At 46.1% G+C, this 25,538-nt stretch overlaps 1 protein-coding gene across 1 annotated transcript in view; it reads right to left on the reverse strand.

The window, feature by feature from the left end:
* RFX2 (regulatory factor X2) overlaps positions 1 to 25,538 on the reverse strand; it is a 447,486-nt gene that overhangs the window by 148,369 nt on the left and 273,579 nt on the right. The window contains exons 10-11 of the mRNA XM_033955018.1: positions 16,154 to 16,266; positions 2,790 to 2,941 (exon numbers count right to left, since the gene is read on the reverse strand). Of these exons, the coding sequence (XP_033810909.1) occupies positions 2,790 to 2,941; positions 16,154 to 16,266 (265 nt within the window). The remainder of the gene's footprint in view (positions 1 to 2,789; positions 2,942 to 16,153; positions 16,267 to 25,538) is intronic.

Here is a 25,538-nt window from a genome sequence, read left to right on the forward strand (position 1 = left end):
GAGCAAAACGCCTCCGATATATAGGTGTAGGACGTGGAGGCTTAGCAGGAGCTGGCTTTGGCTTAGGTCTGACTATAGAAGCAAAGGATTTTTCATGGTCAGACAGTTTCTTGGTGACTGCCTCGATGGATTCCTCAAAGAGGTCATTGCCTTCACAAGGAACATTAGCCAAACGGTCCTGAAGATTAGAATCCATGTCAATAGTATGAAGCCAGGCAAGGCGGCACATTGCTACAGAACAAGCAGCTGCCCAAGCAGATAACTCAAAGGCATCATAGGATGATTGAAGGAGATGTAGTCTGAGTTGAGATAGAGAAGCAATGACTTGGAATTTAAAATGTTTTTGAGTGTCTAAATAACTCAAAAATTTTGGCAAAAGCTTAATGAGGAACTCAAAATAAGTTACAAAATGAAAATTATAATTGAGGACTTTAGAGGACATCATAGCATTTTGATAGATGCGACGTCCAAATTTGTCCATAGTTTTCCCTTCCCTTCCGGGAGGTATGGTGGCATAAACCTTGGAAGGATGGGACCTCTTTAAGAATGACTCCACAAGCAAGGATTGGTGAGATAACTGTGTCGAACCCTTTGCGATGTAGAGTTTTATACATAGAGTCCAATTTGCCTGGAACTGCTGGAATTGTAAAAGGAGTCTCCAGGCATCTGGCAAAAGTCTGAGACAAGAGCTTGTGAAGAGGAAGCTTAAGTGACTCTGCCAGAGGTTGAGGAAGATGCATAATATCGAGATACTCCTTAGAGTATTTGGAACCAGCATCTAATTGAAGATCCAGATCAACAGCCATCTGACGAAGAAAGGATGAAAAAGATAGCTGATCGGCCAATGTTTTGCCTCGAGAGGGACTCAAGGTTGTCGAAGCAGCCTGGGTCGAGGTTGAAGCTTCGGTCGGAAGAAAAGTATCAAATGAATATGGAGACTTGGACGAAGCAATCAAAACCGCGACATCCTCAAGGTTTGAAAGTGGAGACCTCGATTGAGGAGTAGGCTGTGTTAGTAGAAGTAGGAGTAGATCGAGACTTGGTTGAAGAAGGACGTTCTTTAGAAGAAGAACTGTGCCTGGAAGTATGCCTCGAGGAATGCCTCGATCTTCTGTCAGAATGGTGCTTGGAAGCAGATCTCGATGATCGAGGAGACTTCACCTCAGAGACAGAAGCAGCCAATGCTACCAATGAATGGATAGGACTGGAGGCTGTAGAGTGAAGCTCTAGAGGCTTGGTGGAGGAACCTCGATACACTCCCAAAGACTCTGCTCCTTGGATAGAGTGTGAAGATTCCTGTTGAGGCATTGGCAAAGAATCTGCTCCTTGTATGACGTGCTTGGATGCCAGACCAGACACTCGCAGAGACTCTGCTCCCTGCAAAGAGTGTCGAAGCTCAGACTGAGGAAAAGGAAGCGGCTCAACCTCATGGGAGTCTGCAGAATGCCCAGGCTGGATTAGAGTAACAAGCTTCGGTCCCATATTAGTAAGGAACTGCATGAATTGCTTCTCCAACATGGTCTGGAAAGCAGCCGGCAAGGAGGGTACTGCGTCTGAAACCGGCCCACCTGCCTTGGCTGGAAGTTCCACAGAGGCAGTGGGAATGTGCTTCGACTTGGAAGTCTTAGGCACCTTAAGAACCACTGCTGGAACTTTCTGCTGAGTTACCTGACCTGAGGATACAGGGGGAGACACAGTAGGAGTCGTCGACGAGAGAGCTGCTGCAAACTTAGAAGGTTTGAGAGGCTCAAGGTGGAAGCAGTCGAAGCAGGAGGAGGCTCAGTCAAAGGTGAGGTCGAGGCCGCCTTCGAAGTCGAGGGATTGGAGGAAGAATCCATCCCGATAAGCTTGTCCACCAAAAGATGACGACGTTTAAGGACTCGAGGTTGAAGAGTAGCACAGGGCTCGCATGATTTCGGTTGATGGTCCGGCCCAAGGCACTTGAGGCAGCAACGGTGTGGGTCCGTAAGGGAAATCGCACGCTGGCACTTGCTACACTTCTTGAAGCCCGTAGTTGGCCGGGACATAGGAGAAAAAATAGCCGCCGCAAAATCGAAGCCCCAGGGCTGCGGCCAGGTGGCCTGCCCTGACAGCTGAACGGAAGAAAATAAAATTTTTTTTAAAGAAATAAAATAAAAGTAGTAAAAAACAGCGATTCCTGAAGAAAAAAACACAAACCGCGGTTGAGAGAAGGCACGAATTAACGAAGTTAAACACAGAGAGTCAAAGACGGACTTCTCGGCTCCGCGGAAAACTGAGAACTGAGGAGACGCGTCCTACCTGGGTGGGAAGGCACTCGCACATGCGCAGTGCGGTCGTCTCAAAACTTCTAGTTTCTTCAAGCAAGTCTATTTGCGAGCCTTCCGCATCCGGGCTCCATTGATGATGTCACCCATATGTGAGAATAGGCTGCCTGCTTGTCCTGGGATAATGCAAGCAACCTTATGTAATGACAAAAAAACTCCTTAATCTACCAGTTTGTCACATGAAACCTATTAAGCATATGCAAGACACTGCATCAATCTGTAACTAAATACCAGGATTAGTTTCTTTATTCTGATTTTCATCTGAATTCACTGGATTCCTACTCTGTGTTAGCTAGTTTTTTAATTAGTAGCTCAGCTTAATCTGCATTTTGCTTCAGTTTTTCTAATCTGCCCAAGAGCATAGAAACTACAGATAGGCAAACTGAATGAGCTGTTCTGAAATTAAGCAGGAAATGGGAACACTTAACAATTCCGTGAAAATAAGCTTGAAGAACTCAGACTTCTTTTTAAGTAGGTACTCACTGGGCACAGGTCTCAGGACATCGGGAATAAGGATCTCCACCAAAGCTTGGTATAGGATGTGATCACAGCTCCGCATCCACTTCATAACAGGGTCATATTTACACAGAGTAATTAATTTATCCTTAGGTATGACACCTTCATGTTCTTCCTCACTATAAAACAATGTTACATATAACATTAGTTGAGTTTGCAGTATCATTAAATGAAATAAAAATAAACAGATATTCACTCAGCTGTGTGTGCATTTAAGCTTCAAAAGAACAGAATCATCCAAAGATTTTAAACATTTTTTTCTTTGACTTCAGGTGGTAGAACAGACCCTAGGTAGCCGCAGGACCACAGCAGAACCAGCTTTTGTTACAGTGACATCTCTAGAAAAAGGTGTTAAGGGAAAGGAGCAAGCCAAAGTTACATTTACACATATATCCCACACACATCTCCACTGCCTTTTAAATTGGCTATAAAACAAAGTTACTCACCTGTAGCGGGTCTTCAGAACACACATTTTCATATCCAAAGGAGTCTGCCGTGGAGATACTCCCCAACATTCTTTTTTTTCAAGACAACTTTAGGAATGTGTACTGTGCATGTGCACGTCTTCCTGTCCGTCAATGTCATAAGGGACCAAAGCAGTCTAGTATACTAGCTGATAGAATAAAACTCTTTGCAGAAGAGGGCATCTCTTTCTTTCTCTATACATATCCAACAGACTGCCAAAACCTAACTTTTTTTTTTCTCTGCATCATTGCTAAAATCTGGTCTTTCCTTTCTGAGCACACTGCCAAGATCCTCATCCATGCTCTTGTCACCTCTTGCCTGGACTATTGTAACTTGTTTCTCACAGGTCTTCCACTAAGTCATCACTCTCCCCTTCAGGTGCATGCCTCATATTTTGCCAGTTTTATGCTTAAGTTACCCCTTTCCTCAAGTCACTTCACTGGCTCCCTATCTGTTCTGAATACATTACATTACATTAGAGATTTCTATTCCGCCTATACCTTGAAGTTCAAGGCAGATTACAAAAGAGCTAACTGGACATTTCAGGTGAAGTTACAACAGTTTTGGTTTTTTTGTTTTGTTTTTTTTGGTTACAAGGGAGGAGAGGTAGCTGGATTAATTCCGGAAGAACTTGCAAATTGGATTTTAAATTGACTGTACATTACTGTGTGATATAACAAATAGATTACAGTTAGAGTACAAATAAGATTACGTTAATTTCAGGGATCTGAATACTTGGTTGGTGTTTTGGGGAGGAAGAGATTATTTAAGTGGAGGTTTTGGGGGAGAATTTATCTAGGAGGAGGGGAAGGATTGGGTTAAGATATCTGGATACATTTTTTGAAAAGTAGGGTTTTGATTTCTTTTCGAAAAGTTTTGAAGTCACCCGTTGCCGTCAACAGATTGGAGATGGAGTGGTTAAGTTTTGCTGCTTGCGTCGCCAGAAGATTATCAAACATCTTTTTGCGCTGAGTGCCCTTGAGTGGAGGGAAGGCAAAAGGGTTCAGAGTTCTTCTTTGTCTTGAGGTAAGGATCTGGTTTAGGCGGTTATTTAGAAAGGTGGGGGGGGGAGGGCGGAGCCGTTTAATGCTTTGAATAATAGACAATTCAAACTCCTCATATTGACCTAGAAGTGTATTTATTCTGTAACTTCTCAGTATTTTTCCTTTCTTATATCTCCCTATACTCCACCCTGGGAACTCCGTTCATCAGGTAAGTCTTTCTTGTTGGTACCTTTCTCCTCTACTGCCAACTCCGGACTCTGCTCCTTCTACCTTTCTACCTGACTCTGTATGTTGGGCTCTGTCTCTAGTTGTATTCAAATCCATGCTGATAGCCCACTTTATTGAAACTGCATTTAAGTTCTAACCCAACCAACTTGTAAAGCACCCATATCTTGTTTGTCATTCCCTCTATAGTCTCCTGTTCTATCCATCTCAATATTTCACTTGTAAGTCCCTACTTGAGCAACGTGTATAGATTCACCCTTTTTGTCCTGTGTCTGTCATAATTAGATTGTAACCTCTTTCAAGCAAGGATGGTCTCTTGTGTGGTTAATATACAGTTCTGTGTGTCTGGTAGTGCTATAGAAATATTAAATAGTAGTAGTAGTAGTAGTAGAGCAGGGGCGTGAAAATAAATACATGTCCTGCTGACCTCGGAGAACATCTGTTATAGGTGAATAATTTTGCTTTCGCTGAACTCAAGGGAAGATTAGGTACTTACCTCAAAAATCTTTTTTCTAGTAAATAGGCACATCATTCTTGAACATAAGGGTAGTCAAATTCCTGGTCATGAGATCCAAGTTTTATTTAAAATTTGTTTATCTACTTATCAAATTTCTAAGTGGAGTACATATAATTTTAAAAAAGGGGTATTACATATAATGTAACTGAACAGATATACTGAGACAAGAGGGAGTGGTGGGGGGGGGGTAGAACTACATAAAATTATAGGATAGTAAACAGTAATGGTTAACACATAAGGATAGGGGATCCCATCTATATGAATGTGTAGAGAGCCTAATTTACATTTTCTTGTCTGCCTCCCAACCCCTCTGGGCTGTCCTCTGATTCTTCAGTTCATAACAAAGTAGTCTCTCTAGAGGAAACATTACAGGGAGGGGTATGGGGAATCTCCCTGCGAAACAAGTATGTTCTGCTCATATCAAACCACATACTCGAGTGCAACCTGCACTAACAGTCTTAGGGCTCCGCATAATATTCCCTGGATTTTTCAAAACAGAAGAGCCTCCCTTATCCTTGTCCTTACTGAAGAAAGGAAAGAAACAAGATATTGAGGACTACCAGCATGTTTGAATCATTAAGTAGGCTAATGAACATCATCTGACAGGGTAGGCTTCAAGAATGATGTGCCTATTTACTAGAAAGAAGATTATTGACGTAAGTATCAAGATAATCTTCCCATCTAGTGCAACGGGTACATCAGTCTTGAACCTATGGGATGTATAGCACAGTTACTGTAACAGGTATTATCCAGGGACAGCAGGCAGCTATTCTCACATGTGGGTGACATCATCCTCGAAGCACGGATGCGGACGGCCTTGTAAGCAGACTTGCTTGAAGAAACTCTGAGTGCCTTCCCACCAAGCACAGGGTACGTCTCCTCAGTTCAGATAACTAGCAGAGAAGCCAACCAGGGGAGGTGGGTGGGTTGTGAGAATAGCTGCCTACTGTTCCTGGATAACACCTGTTACGGTAAGTAACTGTGCTTTATTCCAGGACAAGAAGGCAGCCTATTCTCACATGTGGGTGACCTCCAAGCTAACCAGAATGGGATGGTGGAAGTGTTGGCAATTCAGGAGAATAAATTTTGTAATTCTGCCTGGTCAAAATGGCCATCCCATCTGGAGAAAGCATCCAGACAATAATGAGAGGTGAAAGTATGAACAGAGGACCAGGTGGCAGCTTTGCAAATTTCCTCAATAGGAGTGGATCTGAGGAAAGTTACTGAAGCCGCCATGGCTCTGACTTTGTGGGCTGTGACTCGACTTTAGATGCAGTCCAGCCTGAGCATAGCAAAAAGAGATACAAGCAGCCATCCAGTTGGAGATGGAACGCTTAGAAATAGGATGTCCCAACTTGTTTGGAACAAAGGAGACAAAAAGTTGAGGAGCAGACCTGTGTGGTTTGGTGCGTTCCAAGTAGTAGGCCAAAGCACGTTTACAGTCCAGGGTATGAAGAGCTGATTCTCCAGCATGAGAATGAGGCCTTGGAAAAAACACTGGAAGTTCAATGGATTGATTGAGATGAAATTCTGAAAACATTTTAGGTAAGAATTTAGGATTCACCACCTTATCATGATGGAAAACTGTGAAAGGTGGATCAGCAACTAAAGCTTGCAGCTCACTGACTCTTCGAGCAGATGTGAGAGCAATGAGAAACACCACTTTCCAAGTGAGGTATTTGAGATGAGCCATAGCCATTGGTTCAAAAGGAGGCTTCATCAATTGAGCAAGAACAACATTTAGATCCCAAACCACTGGAGGTAGATTGATGTTGAAAAGACCTTTCATAAATCTGGAAACCACAGGATGAGCAGAAAGGGGTTTCCCGTTGATAGGCTGATAGAAAGCAGCAATTGCACTAAGATGGACTTGAATGGATGTAGATTTCAGGTCAGAGGTAAATAAGTTCAGAAGATAATCCAAGACATAAGACAAGGAGGTAGCTTGAGGCTCCTTGTTGTGAGAGATGCACCACGTAGAAATTATAGTCCATTTTTGGTGGTAGCATTGTCTAGTGGCAGGTTTTCTGGAAGCCTCTAAAATGTCCCGAACAGATTGAGAAAACTGAAGAGGAATTATGTTGAGAGGTACCAAGCTGTCAAGTGTAGAGATTGCAGGTTGGGATGAAGTAGAGATCCCTTACTCTGTGTAAGCAGAGATGGAAAAACTGGTAGAAGGTATGGCTCCCTGCTAAGTTAAAGAAGAAAGGAGAATCAGGGTTGGCTGGGCCACCAAGGAGCTATTAGAATCATGGTGGCATGATCGTTCTTGAACTTGACAAGAGTCTTGAGAATTAGAGGGAATGTAGGGAACGCATACAGAAACTTGTTTGTCCAATCCAGAAGAAAAGCATCCGCCTCCATGCGGCAAGGAGAGTATATCCTGGAGCAGAAATGAGGCAATTTGTTGTTGTGAGGAGACGCGAAGAGGTCCACCTGAGGGGTCCCCCACAGTGAGAAGATGTGATGAAGAGGCGACAAACTGAGAATCCATTTGTGAGGTTGTAGAAGGTGACTCAATTTGTCCGCCAGACAATTGTTCTTCCCTTGAATGTAGACAGCTTTCAGGAAGATATTGTGAGAGACAGCTCAAGTCCAAAGATGCAGAACTTCCTGGCAAAGAGGGAGAGAACCTGTGCCTCCCTGCTTGTTGACATAGTACATAACGACTTGATTGTCCGTTTGAATGAGAACGACTGTCGTGAAGATGTTGAAAAGCTTTGAGAACATTGAAGATCGCTCTGAATTCCAACAGATTGATGTGACATTGACGATCCGTGTTGAACCAAGGGCCTTGAGTATGGAGACCATCGAGATGTGCCCCCCAAGCCTAGGTTGAGGAATCTGTCGTGAGAACCTTCTGGTAAGGTGGCATTTGGAACAGCAAGCCTCTGGAAAGATTGGAAGAGAGCAGCCACCAGTGGAGAGACTGCCTCAAAGGAGTCACTGTGATGTGTTGGGACAGTGGTTCGGAAGCCTGCACCCACTGAGATGCCAGGATCCACTGAGGAATTCTGAGGTGAAGTCTGGCAAAAGGAGTCACATGAACTGTAGAAGCTATGTGACCAAGTAGTACCATCATGTGAGAGTGAAGGAAGGGAAGTCACCTTGAGGCAAAGCTGAAGGAGAGCGTCCAGACATTGCTGAGGAAGAAATGCTCTGAGTTGTACAGTGTCCAGAACAGCTCCGATGAATTGTAAGTTCTGAGAGGGCTGGAGATGGGATTTGGGAAAGTTGATTTAGAACCCCAAACTTTGAATGAACCACGTAGTCCGTTGGGTCGCTACAATAACCCCCTGAGATGTTGAATCTTTGATGAGCCAGTCGTCCAGGTACGGGAACACCTGAAGACCATGGTTCTTTAGAGCTGCTGCAACCATCATTAAATACTTAGTGAACACTCTTGGAGATGATGCCAGGCTGAAGGGTAGCAGTCTGTACTGGAAATGCAGATTCCACACCCGAAATCTGAGGTACTGATGGGAGGCTGGATGAAAGGGAATTTGAGTGTAAGTCTCCTTGAGATCTAGAGAACACAACCAATTGTTCTGATCTAGAAGGGGATATTGGGATGCTAGGGACAACATGCAAAATTTTTCTTTGACCAAAAATTTGTTAAGAGCCCTGAGATCCAATATAGGCTGCAGATCACCCATCTTCTTCGGAACTAGGAAGTAACAGGAGTAAAACCCCCTGCTCTGTTGTTCCAAGGGAACTTCCTCGATGGCACGGAGATGAAGTACAGCTTGAACTTCCTGAAGAAGTGTGGTCTGGTAAGGATTGGAAGGTGGCGAACTTGGGCGCTCCGTAGAGTTGGGGAGAGGTGGTGGAGAGCAGCGCCTACCCCCCCCCCCCCCCGCTTCTTCCAAGTGGTTCTTCCGACTGGAAGCCGAACTTGTTCATCAGAGCCTTGCAGCCCTGCAGCACGCACCTGTTCACAGATGGACCGGCATGGCGAGATGGCCTGCTCCAGCACCGTGCACATCGAGGCATACATGGAGCAGAGGAAAAACTTGAGCTCCGATGAGCAGTGCACGTTCACCAGCGGGTAGAACTAGTGCACCTCCAGGCCGGCATCCTCCTAGTTTGTGTGGCCCAGCAGTTCCAGTTAATTACCAGGTAACAGTAACTGGAAAGGCACCAGAGAATTTGCTAGCCTGAAACCCAACCATACTTGGTTTGTTTGGGCTTTTACTGTTTTATTTTGGTAATGCCAGTTATGGAAAAGTGCTTAATATATAGGGCCATGATGGTCTGGTTGTAGGCGATGTCTGTGCACAGGGGGTGGAGATGGGCTGGCAGAAGCCGTGGTCCTGGATAGAGATGCTCCTTTCCCCGTTGAACTGGCCGTGGCACGCCACCCAACAGTTCAGGAAGGGCAGCAGCGGAGATGCCGGACGGTTCCAGACGCCTGGGACAAGCATTGCGGGTGAATCGGAACAAAAAAAAATTACTACAAAAAAAAACAAAACCAAAACTTGAGGGGGGGGGGGGAATCCTCAATTCTGTGGCTTGTGGAGACCAAATGGATCTGCCATGCAAAGCAAGTTTTCAGGACACAAGCTCGAGCACCCAGTATTTCCAAATAGGCCCTGCACGTTGCACGTGACTGACGCAAAGCCCTTCCTCCGACTTCAGTTCTGACGTCGAGGGAAGACTTCCGGTCGGCTATATGTTCATGCTGTAGGCAGGAAAAGAAGACGAGCTTCTCGGTCCGAGCTGCCTCCAAACCCTGCTGTTATCTGGATGCAAACGTGGGACACAGAAGGGGTCGAATGTGGGAGGCAAACACGGGACACAGAAGGGGGGGGAGGGAGTGTGTTTTTGGACACAGAACTTCAAGGCATGAACTTGGGAGAGAGGATGGAGGAAGGTAGGGAAAGAAAGAGATGCTGAGATGGGGGAGGGAATAGAAATGGAGAATTGGGTATGGGTATGTCAGTGAGAAGGAAAGAGAGATGACTGTGTACACAGGAAATGAAAGAAAGGAGAATTTTTGGTCATAGGGAGGAAGTGAAGTACAGATGAGAGGGAGAAATGTGGTGGAAAGGGAACAGTGGGACAGACTGAAAGGGATGCAAGAGGGAAGAATGTAGGACATAGTGGTGAAGGGAATGGAGGGAGAAATGTGGCATGCTGCTGGAGAAATGTTGGGCATTGGGTTGGTGGACGGGGGCAAAAGATGCTACACATGGTCCGGGAGATGAGAGAGGAATAAATGCCGGACAATGGTAGGAGGAATCAATGGACAGCAAAAGAAGAATTTACAGAAGATAGAAAAGCAGAAAAAAGAAACTGGGACCAACTTGATGGATAAATAAGTCTCCAGACAACAAAGGTAAAAAACGGAATTTATTGACTAAAATATGTTAGCTTTGGGAAATGTATATAGCAGATGTCTTTGTATTGTGTTCAAAAGAAAAGGAAATGCATTTCTGGTTTTATTTCTACAGTGTTGAAGTACTTGCTGACCCTTGCTGTGGCTGGTAGGGATCCCCAAGCACCACCAGCAGAAGACCTCCTCTAGAGACAGCCAGAACTCCCCTCCACCAAGTGCAGCAGTTGCTGGCAGCATCCATGAACCACTGAGATGTCAGCATCTGTGACGCAGGGACACTACTGCTGCCTGCCAAACTTGGCAAAAGGGACCCCCGGCCAACTGCAGAGGAAGTCCTCAGCTGATAGCTTGGGGGTCCTCATCAGTTGAGAATTTATATATTATATTTACATTACAGGCTCTGGTAGAAACCCGTTTATAAAGTATGTATTCTACTCAATTAATATTTCCAAATTAATAAAGTGTCTTTGCTTATTTGTAAATGGGTCTCTACCAGAGCCTTTAATTCAGTAGCATAATTAAATGAAATAACTATTTCTGAAGTTTATAGGGATGGGTGGGGATGGACGGGATTCCTCACGGGCACGGGTGGGATTTCTGTCCCCGTGCAACTCTCTATTCTGAGATTCTTCCCTGATAGACCAGCTGGGCTCAGTTTACCTGTACATTCTCTGCCTGCTTGGGAAACTTTCCCTCTGATTGGCTGCACGTGTTCATCACTGGACTGAGACACACCTCCTCTGTTAAAAGCCCAACTATTAAATGAATACTTCTGCTCAGTCTTCACCCGAGAAGCGCCAGGGCTCGGCCCTCAGCTACAGACAAGGGTTGGCTCAGTTGACCCGTTTAGTAACTTTGAGTTTACGCCCAGCAGTGTCTACGGTGAGCTGTCAAAGCTCAAGGTTAACAAAGCAATGGGGCCGGACAACCTGCACCCCAGGGTGCTTAGGGAGCTGAGTGATGTCTTGGCGGAGCCACTGTCCGCGCTCTTCAACCTCTCCCTTAGTACAGGCAGCGTCCCGTTGGACTGGAGGACGGCTAACGTCATTCCACTCCACAAGAAAGGCTCAAAGATGGAGACAGCAAACTACAGACCAGTGAGTCTAACATCGATAGTGAGCAAACTAATGGAAACTCTAATCAAAGACCAATTAGATAAGATCCTGGATGAGGAGAATCTACGGGATCCCCGACAACATGGATTTACTAAGGGGAGATCCTGCCAATCCAACCTGATCAGCTTCTTTGACTGGGTAACGGGGAAGCTGGATATAGGGGAGTCCCTGGACATCGTGTACCTGGACTTTAGCAAAGCATTCGATAGCGTACCACACCGCAGGTTACTGAGCAAGATGAGTTCTATAGGATTAGGTAACACATTGACAAAATGGGTTGGGAGCTGGCTTGGAGGTAGGCTCCAAAGGGTGGTGGTGAACGGCACCCCCTCCGAAATGACGGAGGTGATTAGTGGAGTACCACAGGGCTCAGTCTTGGGCCCAATCCTATTCAACATCTTTATAAGAGACTTGGCAGAAGGGCTTCGAGGTAAAATAACATTATTCGCCGATGACGCCAAACTGAGTAATGTAGTGGGCAAATGCACAACAGACGAAGATTCAGTGCCCGACAACATGATGCACGACCTACTCCTACTGGAGCGATGGTCTAGGACATGGCAACTCAACTTCAATGCCAAAAAATGCAAAGTTATGCACCTGGGCAGCCAGAATCCATGCAAGTCTTATACCCTTAATGGCGAGATCCTAGCAAAAACGGTAGCAGAACGAGACTTGGGGGTAATCGTCAGTGAGGACATGAAGTCTGCCAATCAAGTGGAGCAGGCTTCGTCCAAGGCAAGACAAATCATGGGCTGCATACGAAGGGGTTTCGTCAGTCGTAAGGCGGAAGTCATTATGCCATTGTATAGATCCATGGTGAGGCCCCACCTGGAATACTGTGTGCAATTCTGGAGGCCGCATTATCGCAAGGATGTGCTGAGACTGGAGTCTGTGCAAAGAATGGCCACCCGGATGGTCTCGGGACTCAAGGATCTACCATACGAAAAACGGCTTGACAAATTACAGCTATACTCGCTCGAGGAGCGCAGAGAGAGGGGGGACATGATCGAGACGTTCAAGTATCTTACGGGCCGCATCGAGGCGGAGGAAGATATCTTCTTTTTCAAGGGTCCCACGACAACAAGAGGGCATCCGTTGAAAATCAGGGGCGGGAAACTACGAGGTGACACCAGGAAATTCTTTTTCACTGAAAGAGTGGTTGATCGCTGGAATAGTCTTCCACTACAGGTGATTGAGGCCAGCAGCGTGCCTGATTTTAAGGCCAAATGGGATCGGCACATGGGATCTATTCACACGGCAAAGGTAGGGGAGGGACATTAAGGTGGGCAGACTAGATGGGCCGTGGGCCCTTATCTGCCGTCTATTTCTATGTTTCTATGTTTCTATGTTTTAGGGCTCCTTTTATGAAGGCGCACGGCGGTTTTAGCACGTGATTAGCGCACGCTAAAATGCTGCGTGTGTTAGCCGCTACTGCCTCCTTTTAAGCAGGTGGTAATTTTTCGACTAGCGCGCGCTAATGTCAAGTTTCAAGTTTATTAATATGTTTGATGAATCGCTTATTAAAATTACTAAGCGATGTACAAAAATCAAAATAGAGAATAATATAAAGAAACTAACATTTTAACAATATACTTTCATAAAATACAAACATGAGTCGGGAGGGAAAAAGCAAAAGTTACAATTTTCAATTTTTGGTAGAAAAATGGAAAAAACAAGAGGGTGAGGGATGGTTAAACCATAGCACGATTTGAAACCTCACTAAAAAATTAAATATTAAAAGCATCTTTAAACAGATAAGATTTTAAAGATTTTTTGAATATTGTGACATCTTTTTCGTTTCTAATATATTGTGGCAGAGCGTTCCACCATTGAGGGCCCATCACAGAGAACATGTCAGATCTTCTTATTCCTATAATTTTCAAAGAAGGAACTGAGAGGAGATTTTGGCCAGATGAACGAAGTGGGCGTTGAGTACTGTGTGGTATTAATAATCTAGATATAAATTGGGGTTCGTTGAATGCTAGAGTTTTAAAAATAAGGGCTCCTTTTACTAAGCCGCGCTAGTGGTTTAACGCGCGTAATAGCACACACTAAACCGCCTCCTCTTGAGCAGGCAGTAGTTTTTGGCCAGCGCGGGAGTTAGCGCGTGATAAAAAGTCACACGCATTAACCCTGTTAGCGTGGCTTAGTTAAAGGAGCCCTTAGTGTCACATCTTATTCTCTGGGGCTCACTGATATTCTGCTCAGTCTTCCTAGCAAGGGAATAATAGGGAGTTACACTATCTTGTCTGATTCTGGTAGAAATCTCCCTTCTGCTGTTATCCCTATGCCTTGTATCCACTGGGCTGTCTCTCCTAGCAGGAGATGGGATAGTTTTACTTCTTGCAGTGTCAGAAGGGGTATTTCTACCTGAGACAGTACCTTATGAGTGAGTCACCAGGTCACTTATAATACAAAGGTGAGTCACCAGATCACTTATAATAGAAAATAAGAAATGCAAGGAACTACATTTAAAACATAAAATAACAATAAATATACAAGCAATCCTCCTATGTCATTGTATTAAATATAATAAAACAAAACCTACATAAAATTAATGCCCATGTTAAAAACGTGCTGAGACTAAAAGCAAAAGTTCCATAAACCGATGTAGAAATTACATGTTGAAAAGAAAAATGAAAGTGAAACATTGTAATAATTTACACATTATGGTATATAACGCATTATGGTATATAACGCATTACGGTATATAACGCATATGCATTATGGCATTATAATGCATTATCCTATATAATAAAAGGCTAACTCGCGCATGCGCAGTCCTATTTTCGTGTTCCGTGCGCTGTAGGTCTGTGGCCGAAGGAGTGCGCATGCGCGCGAATACGTCACCACCCGATCGCCTCCACAAGCCGGACCGCAGCCAGACGACGTTATCCGTTTCTCCTGTCGCCGCCGCCGATCTCCGTTTCTCCTTTGCCGCCCACCCCCTTCTCTTCCCGCGGGTCCGAATGGCGATTCAAGCAGCGTGTACATCAGTCTCCACACGCTGCTTCGGGCCCTTCTACTGCCCTGATTTGCTCTGCCGCGTCTCTGATGATGTCATCAGAGACGTGCCAGAGTAAATCAGGGCAGAAGGGCCCGAAGCAGCGTGTGGAGACTGATAAAAGCGCTGCTGGAATCACCACCTTTGTAGTCCGGCCCGCGGGAAGGGGAAGGGGAAGGGACAGGGGCGGGTAGAGGAAACGCTAATGCTGCTGCACAGGGAACTGGTGGGGGGGGGAGGGAAATGGAGGGGAAGGGAATGCTGCTTTGGACGGACAGACAGACAGAGAGAGGAAGGGAAACACAAAGAAAATAAGAAATACACAGGGGCAGGTGCTCAGGGAACTAGTGTGGGGGGAGGGAAATGGAGGGGGATGGAATGCTGCTTTGGACAGACAGAGAGAGGAAGGGAAACACAAAGAAAATAAGAAAGACACAGGGGCAGGTGCACAGGGAACTGGTGTGGGGGGAGGGGGATGGAATGCTGCTTTGGACAGACAGACAGAGGGAGGAAGGGAGACAGAAAGGAAAGAAGAAAGACACAGGGTCAGGGAGATACACAGAAAGACAGGCAAAGGGGGCCAGGGACAGAGACAGACAGAAAGGACAGCGGGAGCCGCGTCAGGAGGGGTGCGGGATGCGGCAGTGGGAACTTTTCCAATGGGTGCAACTGGGCAGCTGTCGGGAACCTCTGATCAGGGGCAGAGCAAGGTAAGAGTATCATAGGGATAAGAAGGAGGAGGGAGGATAAAAAAGGAAGGGATGCCTACTGCTGGACAGGGGGAGAAGGAAAGAGATGCTGATGGACAGGGGAGGTGAAGAAAAAATAACGGAGGACTAATGTTGGACAGGGGGAGAAGGAAAGAGGTGCTGCTGGACAGGGGGGAGGTAAAACAAAGGGAGAAGGGCTGCTGCTGCATAAGGAGAGCAGTGAAGGGGTGGTGGTGGACACAGTGGAGGTAAAAGGAAGGGAAAATGGACAGGGGGAGCAGGCAAGGGGTGGTGATGGACAGCCAAGGAAAAAGAAAGGCAGAAAGAAAGAAAGCGGCTAAGGAGAGAGAGAGAAAAAAAGACAGACACACACACATATGTTCTAGCACCCGTTAATCTAACGGGCTTAAAGACTAGTGGTATATAATGCATTATGGCTGAAAATTCAGACACAAACAAAAACATTAAAACCAATGCCACATCGGCAGTGCTTTAATGAGGTTCATCGTATGTGACCGCTAAAAATCCAGCGGCCAAAAGCACATAGAATTGCAAAAAAAAAAAATAAAATGCAAACAGAGACTAAAAGCAAAAATTCCATAAACCAATGTAGAGATGGCATGTTGAAAATTGAAAGTAAAATAGACACAATAATAATGGCACAACATTGATACCAGGTTTTTATAACACACACAATGAATTTACATGAGATAAATTTACATAGAATGGAGGTAGAGCATGCAGATTTCTCAAAACCTGGCCTGAAGACTGGGTTGAAAACTCCTGATCTAACCAAAGATTGCTGCATTTATGTTCTATAAACATCACAATTATGAGCTTGTAAAGATCTTGTCAGAATAAAATCTATAATGAATATTATTTTTTAAAAAGTTAGTTTATGCTAATAAAAAAGTTCCACCGAAACAATTAATTCTTTCAGCTTGACATACTTCGTTTGCATCTGAATGGATCCATCACTAGATGGAATTTTGGAACTCCAAAAAGACTGCCACAGCTTCTCTATATATTGGAACTGAAGGTTCATCACTACATCCAAAGTTGCCTAAAAGAAAAAAAAGGAAAGATTAGGTTCTTACTTCAATAATCTTCTTTCCAGTAGACATACACTCTATACCTGAACCTGTGGGTAGTCAACCTCTTTACGCGAGAACTCTTGTAGGGAGCTTCATTTGCATTCTTTTTACTCCTCCTCCCATACCTCCTGGCTCTCCTTCAACTCCTCAGTGCATAACAAAGCAGTCAACCCTGGAGAGGAAACAGAAGAGAGAGAGATATGGGGAAACTCCCCAAGAAACATGTCTATTCTGCTCATATCATGAAATATATCAGCAAACATATAACAGATAACCAAATTCAAACATTTGTAATTCATAATAAGGTGAAGAACAAACAAGTCACCATCTTGAGCACAACCTGCACTAAGTGTGGGAGATATAGCACAGTTACTTACCGTAACAGGTGTTATCCAGGGACAGCAGGCAGATATTCTTGACTGATGGGTGACGGCACCGACGGAGCCCCGGTACGGACAATTTTAGAGTGATTGCACTCTAAGAACTTGGAAAGTTCTAGTAGGCCGCACCGCGCAAGCGCGAGTGCCTTCCCGCCCGACAGAGGCGCGCGGTCCCCAGTTAGGATAAGCCAGCTAAGAAGCCAACCCGGGGAGGTGGGTGGGACGCAAGAATATCTGCCTGCTGTCCCTGGATAACACCTGTTACGGTAAGTAACTGTGCTTTATCCCAGGACAAGCAGGCAGCATATTCTTGACTGATGGGTGACCTCCAAGCTAACAAAAAGAGGGATGGAGGGATGGAGGGAAGGTTGGCCATTAGGAAAACAAATTTTGCAAAACAGATTGGCTGAAGTGTCCATCCCGTCTGGAGAATGCATCCAGACAATAATGAGATGTAAAAGTATGAACTGAGGACCAAGTGGCAGCCTTGCAGATTTCCTCAATAGGAGTGGAACGGAGGAAAGCTACAGATGCTGCCATAGCTCGGACTATATGGGCCGTGACAGAACCTTCCAGTGTCAGTCCGGTCTGAGCATAACAGAATGAAATGCACGCTGCCAGCCAATTAGACAACGTACGTTTAGAAACAGGACGTCCCAATTTATTCGGATCAAAGGACAGAAAGAGTTGGGGAGCTGATCTGTGGGGTTTCGTACACTCTAAATAGTAAGCTAGAGCCCTCTTACAGTCCAAAGTATGCAGAGCCTGTTCCCCAGAATGAGAGTGAGGTTTCGGAAAGAAGACAGGCAGAACAATGGATTGGTTGAGATGGAATTCAGAGACAACCTTAGGGAGAAACTTTGGATGTGTACGCAGAACCACCTTGTCATGATCTCCAGGATCTCCAGGATCATAGATGGCGCAGGGGGAGAGGACACCGCTGTGCTTATCCACGTGGGAACAAATGATGTGAGCGGGCGGAAGTATGACAGGGAAGAGCTGAAGGGCCAGCTCCGCTCACTCGGAAGACAACTGAAGATCAGGGAGGTGAAGGTGGCCTTCTCTGAGATCCTCCCAGTACCAAGAGTGGATGGAAAGAGACAAGGGGAATTGCAAGTAATCAACGCCTGGATGAGACGATGGTGCGAAGAAGAAGGCTTCGACTTCGTGCGCAACTGGACGGCGTTCTGGGGAAAAAGCAAGTACTACAGAAGGGACGGACTACACCTCAACAAGGAAGGAGCAAGAGTTTTGGCAGGCAACATGAAGAAGGCAATCGAGAAGGCTTTAAACTGAAAGATAGGGGAAAGCCGACAGTCGACCACCGGTCGATGGCACGGATAGCAGGATGCCCCGACGAAGAAGCCAAGGAAAACTACTCCTACACAAGAGAAGATGACCTCACAGCCAACAAGGGAGAAAAAGCAGGAAGGGACAACTCAGACACAGGAGGGGACGACCACACAGCAAACAAAGGTGATAACACAGGAGCAGTAAAGGATATCGTAATTGAAACTACAGGGACGGCCAAGAGTAGAAGGTCCAAAAAGGTAACACGAAGGGAACTTAGATGTATGTATACGAATGCTAGAAGTCTAGGTAACAAAATGGGGGAACTAGAGACAATAGCAAGACATGACATATTGGATATCATTGGCATAACAGAAACATGGTGGAATGAAGAAAACAAATGGGACATAGTACTACAGGGATACAAACTGTATAGAAGAGATCGAGTAGGGCAGAAAGGTGGAGGTATTGCTCTATATGTTAAGGAGGGAATAGATTCTGTTGAAATAGTTACAACAGAAATGAAAGAGAAGCTTGAGTCACTCTGGATCAAAATTCCTGGTCAATATGGCGCAGATACGAAAATTGGCCTTTACTATCGTCCCCCAGGACAGGCGGAGGAAACTGACTCAGAAATGATGGAGGAAATCAAACAAGAATGCAAGACAGGCAATATAATTATATTGGGAGACTTCAATTTCCCAGGGATAGACTGGAAACTAGCAACCTCCAACTGCGGCAAGGAGGCCAAGTTCCTGGAGGTGCTAGGGGATTGCTTCCTGGAACAAATGGTAAAAGAGCCGACAAGAGGCAACGCCACCTTGGACTTGGTCCTAAATGGTCTCACGGGACCGATAACAGAAGTGGAAGTCATGGTTCCACTGGGAACGAGTGATCACAATGTAATCAACTTTAAACTTGACATCGGGAAAGGGAAACATGCCAAAACCTTAACCACCACCTTGAACTTTAAAAAGGGTAAATACGATCGCATGAGAGCCATGGTAGAAAAATGACTCGAGAAGATGGTGGACAAACTCGAAACGGTAGATCAGGCATGGTCCCTACTGAAAAATACTATCACAGAAGCACAAGATCTCTACATTCCGAGGATTTCCAAAGATCGGAGAACAAAGAGCAAAAGAGAACCGGCATGGCTTACCATAAAGGTGAAGGAAGCCATAAAAGAAAAGAAGGACTCTTTCAAAAAATGGAAATGCATAAAGACAACCGAAGCCTGGAACAAACATAAAGATGATCAGAAGAAATGTCACAAGGCGGTGAGGGATGCAAAACAGGAATATGAGGAAAAAATAGCCCAGGAGGCCAAAAATTTCAAGCCCTTCTTTAGATACGTGAAAGGGAAAAAACCTGCAAAAGAGGCAGTGGGACCCCTGGACGACCAGGGAAGAAAAGGGTACATCAAGGAAGATAAACAAATCGCAGACAAACTAAATTCCTTCTTTGCGTCCGTCTTTACGAAGGAGGACACCTCAACAATACCTGAAGCGGAGAAAGTGTTTGCAGGAGAAATAGAAGACAGCCTCACCACAGTTGAAGTGGACTTAGACCAGATATACTATCAGATCGACAAACTTAAAAGTGACAAATCCCCTGGACCGGATGGAATTCACCCGAGAGTCTTAAAAGAATTGAAGGTTGAAATCGGAGAGTTATTGCAAAAACTTGCAAACCTGACAATCAGAACTGGACAGATACCGGACGACTGGAGGATAGCGAACATCACCCCAATTTTCAAAAAAGGATCGAGAGGGGAACCGGGCAACTATAGACCTGTGAGTCTTACGTCTGTCCCCGGCAAGATGGTTGAAGCACTGATCAAGGATAGCATAGTCCGGCACTTGGACGCACACGACTTGATGAAACCCAGTCAACATGGATTCAGGAAAGGGAAATCATGTTTGACGAATTTACTCCAATTTTTTGAGACCGTGAACGAGCAAATTGATAGTGGGAAGCCGGTGGACATAATATACTTGGACTTCCAGAAAGCGTTCGACAAAGTTCCACACGAAAGACTTCTCAGGAAACTACAAAGCCATGGCATAGAGGGGGATATACAAAGATGGATAGGCAAATGGCTGGAAAACCGAAAGCAGAGAGTGGGCATAAATGGGAAGTTCTCCGACTGGGAGAAAGTGACTAGTGGTGTACCCCAGGGCTCGGTACTTGGGCCAATCCTTTTTAATATTTATATCAATGACCTGGAGGAAGGAACATCCAGTGAGATCATCAAGTTTGCAGACGATACAAAACTATGCCGGGCGATCAGATCGCAGGAGGATAGAGAGAAACTCCAGAGTGACTTGTGTCGGTTAGAAACATGGGCGGAGAAATGGCAGATGAAGTTCAATGTGGAGAAATGCAAGGTAATGCATTTAGGCAATAAGAATAAGGAATACGAGTATACAATGTCAGGTGCAACTCTGGGGAAGAGTGAACAAGAAAAGGACCTGGGTGTACTGATAGATAGGACCCTGAAGCCGTCGGCACAATGCGCGGCAGCGGCAAAGAAGGCAAATAGAATGTTGGGCATGATAAAGAAAGGAATCTCGAGTAGATCGGAGAAAGTTATATTGCCGCTTTATAGGGCAATGGTCAGACCACACTTGGAATACTGCGTCCAACATTGGTCTCCTTACCTAAAGAAGGATATAAAACTGCTGGAGAGGGTGCAGAGACGAGCAACAAAACTGGTGAAGGGTATGGAGAAACTGGAATACGAGGACAGACTTATAACACTAGGATTGTTCTCCCTTGAGAAAAGGAGACTGCGTGGGGATATGATCGAGACCTTCAAAATACTGAAAGGAATCGACAAAATAGAGCAGAGAAGATTATTTACATTGTCCAATTTGACACGGACTAGAGGACATGTAATGAAGCTATGGGGGGACAGGTTCAGGACTAATGTCAGGAAGTTCTGCTTCACTCAGAGAGTGGTTGACACCTGGAATGCCCTCCCAGAGGAGATTATTGCGGAATCAACCGTCCTAGGCTTCAAGAGCAAACTAGATGCATATCTCCTTAAGAGAGGCATATAAGGATATGGTGGACTATAAATTACGCCAGGTGTACACCTGGCAGGGCCTCCGCGTGTGCGGATCGCCGGACTTGATGGACCGAAGGTCTGATCCGGAGATGGCAGTTCTTATGTTCTTATGTTCTTAAAGACCGTAAAAGGTGGATCTGCAACTAGTGCATGTAGCTCACTGACCCTCCTGGCAGAGGTAAGAGCAATAAGGAAAAGTACTTTCCAAGTGAGAAACTTTAAAGAAGTGGTAGCCAAAGGTTCAAATGTAGGCTTCATTAAGGCGGAAAGAACCACATTGAGATCCCAGATAACAGGAGGGGCTTTAAGAGGTGGTTTTACATTGAAAAGACCCCGCATGAACCTGGACACCAGGGGATGAGCTGAGAGAAGTTTTCCATGAACCGGCTCATGAAAAGCAGCAATGGCACTGAGGTGGACTCTGATGGAAGTAGACTTAAGGCCAGAGTCAGACAAAGAAAGCAGATAATCCAACAATGTCTCCACTGCCAGGGAAGTGGGATCGAGATGATGAAGAAGACACCAGGAAGAAAATCGTGTCCACTTCTGATGGTAACATTGCAAAGTGGCTGGTTTCCTGGAGGCATCTAGAATGGAACGAATGGGCTGAGACAAAAGAGTATCATGAGAAGTCAGCCCGAGAGATACCAAGCTGTCAGGTGCAGAGACTGGAGGTTGGGATGTAGAAGGGTCTCCTGATGCTGTGTAAGCAGAGAAGGAAACAGTGGAAGAAGAAAAGGTTCCCTGGAACTGAGTTGAAGTAGAAGGGAGAACCAATGTTGCCTGGGCCACCTCGGAGCAATCAGAATCATGGTGGCTCGTTCCCTCTTGAGCTTGAACAAGGTTCTCAACATGAGAGGCAGAGGAGGGAAAGCGTACAGGAACAGATTGGACCAGTCGAGGAGAAATGCATCCGCTGCCAGACGGTGAGGAGAGTAAAGTCTGGAGCAAAAAAGGGGCAGCTGGTGATTGTGAGGAGCTGCAAAAAGGTCTATCTGAGGAGTGCCCCATTGAACGAAGATGGACTGTAGAGTGGAAGGATCGAGTGTCCACTCGTGAGGCTGGAGAATTCTGCTGAGCTTGTCCGCTAAGGAATTCTTTTCTCCCTGAATGTAGATAGCTTTCAGGAATAGATGGTGATCTATGGCCCAAGCCCATATCTTCTGGGCTTCCTGGCACAAGAGGCGAGAGCCTGTCCCACCCTGTTTGTTGATGTAGTACATCGCAACTTGATTGTCTGTGCACAGCAGGAGGACTTGAGGAAAGAGAAGATGTTGGAAGGCCTTGAGGGCATAAAACATCGCTCTGAGTTCCAGGAAATTGATGTGATGCTTCATTTCCTGAGCTGTCCAAAGTCCTTGAGTTTGGAACTCGTTCAAATGAGCTCCCCAGGCGTAAGGGGAGGCATCGGTGGTGATGATAAGTTGATGAGGAGGTAGATGGAAGAGAAGACCTCTGGAGAGATTTGAGAATATCAACCACCATTGTAGAGACTGACGAAGAGATGATGTCACAGATATGTGACGTGAGCAAGGATCCATCGCTTGGGACCACTGGGTAGCTAGGGTCCATTGAGGAGTGCGCAGGTGAAGACGTGCGAAGGGTGTGACATGAACTGTGGAGGCCATGTGACCCAAGAGTATCATCATTTGCTTGGCAGAGATGGAATGTTGTGGAAGCACCTGCTGACATAGAGATTGAAGCGTTTGAAGACGGTTGTACGGCAGAAACGCTCTCATGAGGACTGTGTCCAAGACAGCTCCGATGAATTGAAGTCTCTGAGTGGGGATGAGATGAGATTTGGGTAGATTGATCTCGAACCCCAGAAGTTGAAGAAACAGGATGGTTTGGTTGGTGGCCAGGAGAACAGTCTGAAATGAATTGGCCTTGATTAACCAGTCGTCCAGGTAAGGAAAGACCTGAAGGTGGTGAGAGCGTAGAAAGGCAGTCACCACAATCAGACATTTGGTGAACACTCTTGGAGAGGAGGCAAGACCGAAGGGCAGCACCTTGTATTGGTAATGACAACGATTGATCATGAAGCGTAGGTACTGTCTGGAGGCCAGATTGACCGGTATATGAGTGTATGCTTCTTTGAGATCGAGGGAACATAGCCAGTCGCCTTGATTGAGAAGAGGGTAAAGAGTGGCCAGAGAAAGCATTCTGAATTTCTCTTTGACCAAGCATTTGTTTAGATCGCGAAGATCTAGGATGGGTCTTAGATCTCCTGTCTTTTTGGGAACTAGAAAATAACGGGAGTAGAATCCTTGCCCCTTTTGATCTAGAGGAACTTCCTCTATGGCGTTCAGAAGGAGGAGGGATTGAACCTCTTGAAGAAGAAGGGAAGACCGAGGAGTGTTCAAAGCAGACTCTTTTGGTAGACCTTGGGCAGGAAGAATCTGAAAGTTGAGAGAGTAGCCGTGGTGGATGATGTTGAGGACCCACTGGTCCGAGGTGATGGTTTCCCAACGGCTTATGAAATGAGTAAGGCATCCTCCTATAGGCAGCGGAAGATGGGCAGATGGAGGGATACTGGCTATGTCCTGGAGAACCAAGTCAAAAGGGTTGTGAAGGTTTTTGTGGAGGAGGAGGCTTCACCTGTTGTTGCTGCTGTGCAGGTCTAGTGTTTTGCCTTTGTTGTTGCCTCTGACGCCTGGGTTGTTGAGCTGCCGGTGGCAAAGGACGAGCCACAAATCGACGCTGGTAGGCCGATTGCTGACGAAAAGGCCTGGTAGGTGGGGTCTTCTTTTTTGTTTTGAGGAGAGTATCCCACCTAGTCTCATGAGCCGAAAGCTTTTGAGTAGTGGAGTCCATGGATTCTCCAAACAGCTCATCCCCCAGGCAAGGTGCATTAGCCAGTCAATCCTGATGATTGACATCAAGTTCTGACACTCTGAGCCATGCCAGTCGGCGCATGGCCACCGACATAGCTGTGGCCCGAGAGGTCAGCTCAAAGGTGTCATAGATCGACCTGACCATGAACTTTCGAAGTTATAAGAGCGATGAAGTAGTTTGGCGAAAGGCAGATTTTTTACGGTCAGGGAGGTACTTCTCAAAAGCAGTCAGATTTTGTATGAGATGCTTGAGATAGAATGAGAAGTGGAAAGCGTAATTCCCTGACCTGTTGGCTAACATCGCATTCTGGTACAACCTCTTGCCAAATTTGTCCATGGCTTTACCTTCTCTGCCAGGAGGGACTGAGGCGTATACACTAGCTCCCGTGGATTTCTTTAGAGTGGATTCCACTAATAGAGACTCATGTGGGAGCTGTGGTTTGTCAAACCCAGGAATTGGGATGACTTTATATAAGGAGTCTAATTTGCGGGGGGCTCCAGGTATGGTCAAAGGTGTCTCTAAATTTTTGTAAAACGTCTCTCTCAAGATGTCATGGAGAGGTAATTTGAGATATTCCCTTGGAGGTTGGTCAAAATCCAGTGCATCAAGAAAAGCTTTGGATTTCTTTGACTCAGCCTCCAAGGGAATAGAGAGAGAGTCACACATCTCTTTTAAAAAAGATGAGAAAGAGGTTACATCTGGTCTAGAGGATGGGTCTAAAGCAGAAGGATCCTCATCACCAGATGAACATTCCCCTTCAGAGAGAAGAGGGTCCTCTGAGTCACCCCACAGATCAGGATCTCGAACTTGAAAACTGCGGTCTCGAGATTCCGGTGTGGAGGGTTCCAGGTGTCGGGATTTGCGTGCCGACTTACCTGACCTCATAGACACGGTACCGGGAGACATTAAAGGCTGCATCGGTGCCGAAGTCTAAACAGCCTGGTGTTGAGCTCTCGGTTCCGGTGCAAGGACTGGCATGGAGACCGAGGAAGCAGAATGTACCGGTACCGACAAAGTGGATGCCGAAAGAAGGGGCTGTTCCACTATCGGTACCGGTGGATCAGACCGGACCGGGACCGAAAGGCTCGGTGCCAAAAGTGCAGGAAGGAGTTGTTGCAACTGTTCCTTAAGCTGCACCTGCAGGACAGCGGCGATCCGCTCGTCCAGCGAAGGCACCGGTACCGCCTTTTTCTTCTGCAGTACCTGCGGTGCTGCTCTATGCCCCGAGGATGAGGAACCCGAGGTCGAGGGGCTCACCTCTATTGGGGCGGAGAGCTTCCGTGGACGCCTCGAGATCGGCAGGACTGGGCTCGCTGCTACTGAGACCGGAGGACGCTCCAACGGGGAAGGCTTCTTAGCCGGCTTACCTGAGGGATGCGGTATCGCGCGGTGTCGACGAGGTGGGTGCCGACTGAGACGGGGCCGATGTCGGTGCCGGTGCCGCAGAGTCAGACATCTCGGCACCAAACAATAATTGCTGCTGGATCTGCCGATTTTTTAGAGTTCTCTTTTTTAAAGTCGCACAGCGGGTGCAGGTAGACGCTCGATGGTCAGGACCAAGACACTGTAGACACCAGTTGTGTGGGTCAGTGAGTGAAATTGGTCGTGCACACCGCTGGCACTTCTTAAACCCGGGTTGAGGGGGCATGAAGGTAAAAACAGC

The sequence above is a fragment of the Geotrypetes seraphini genome, chromosome 8, assembly GCF_902459505.1.
Source record: "Geotrypetes seraphini chromosome 8, aGeoSer1.1, whole genome shotgun sequence".
NCBI classification, from domain to species: Eukaryota; Metazoa; Chordata; class Amphibia; order Gymnophiona; family Dermophiidae; genus Geotrypetes; species Geotrypetes seraphini.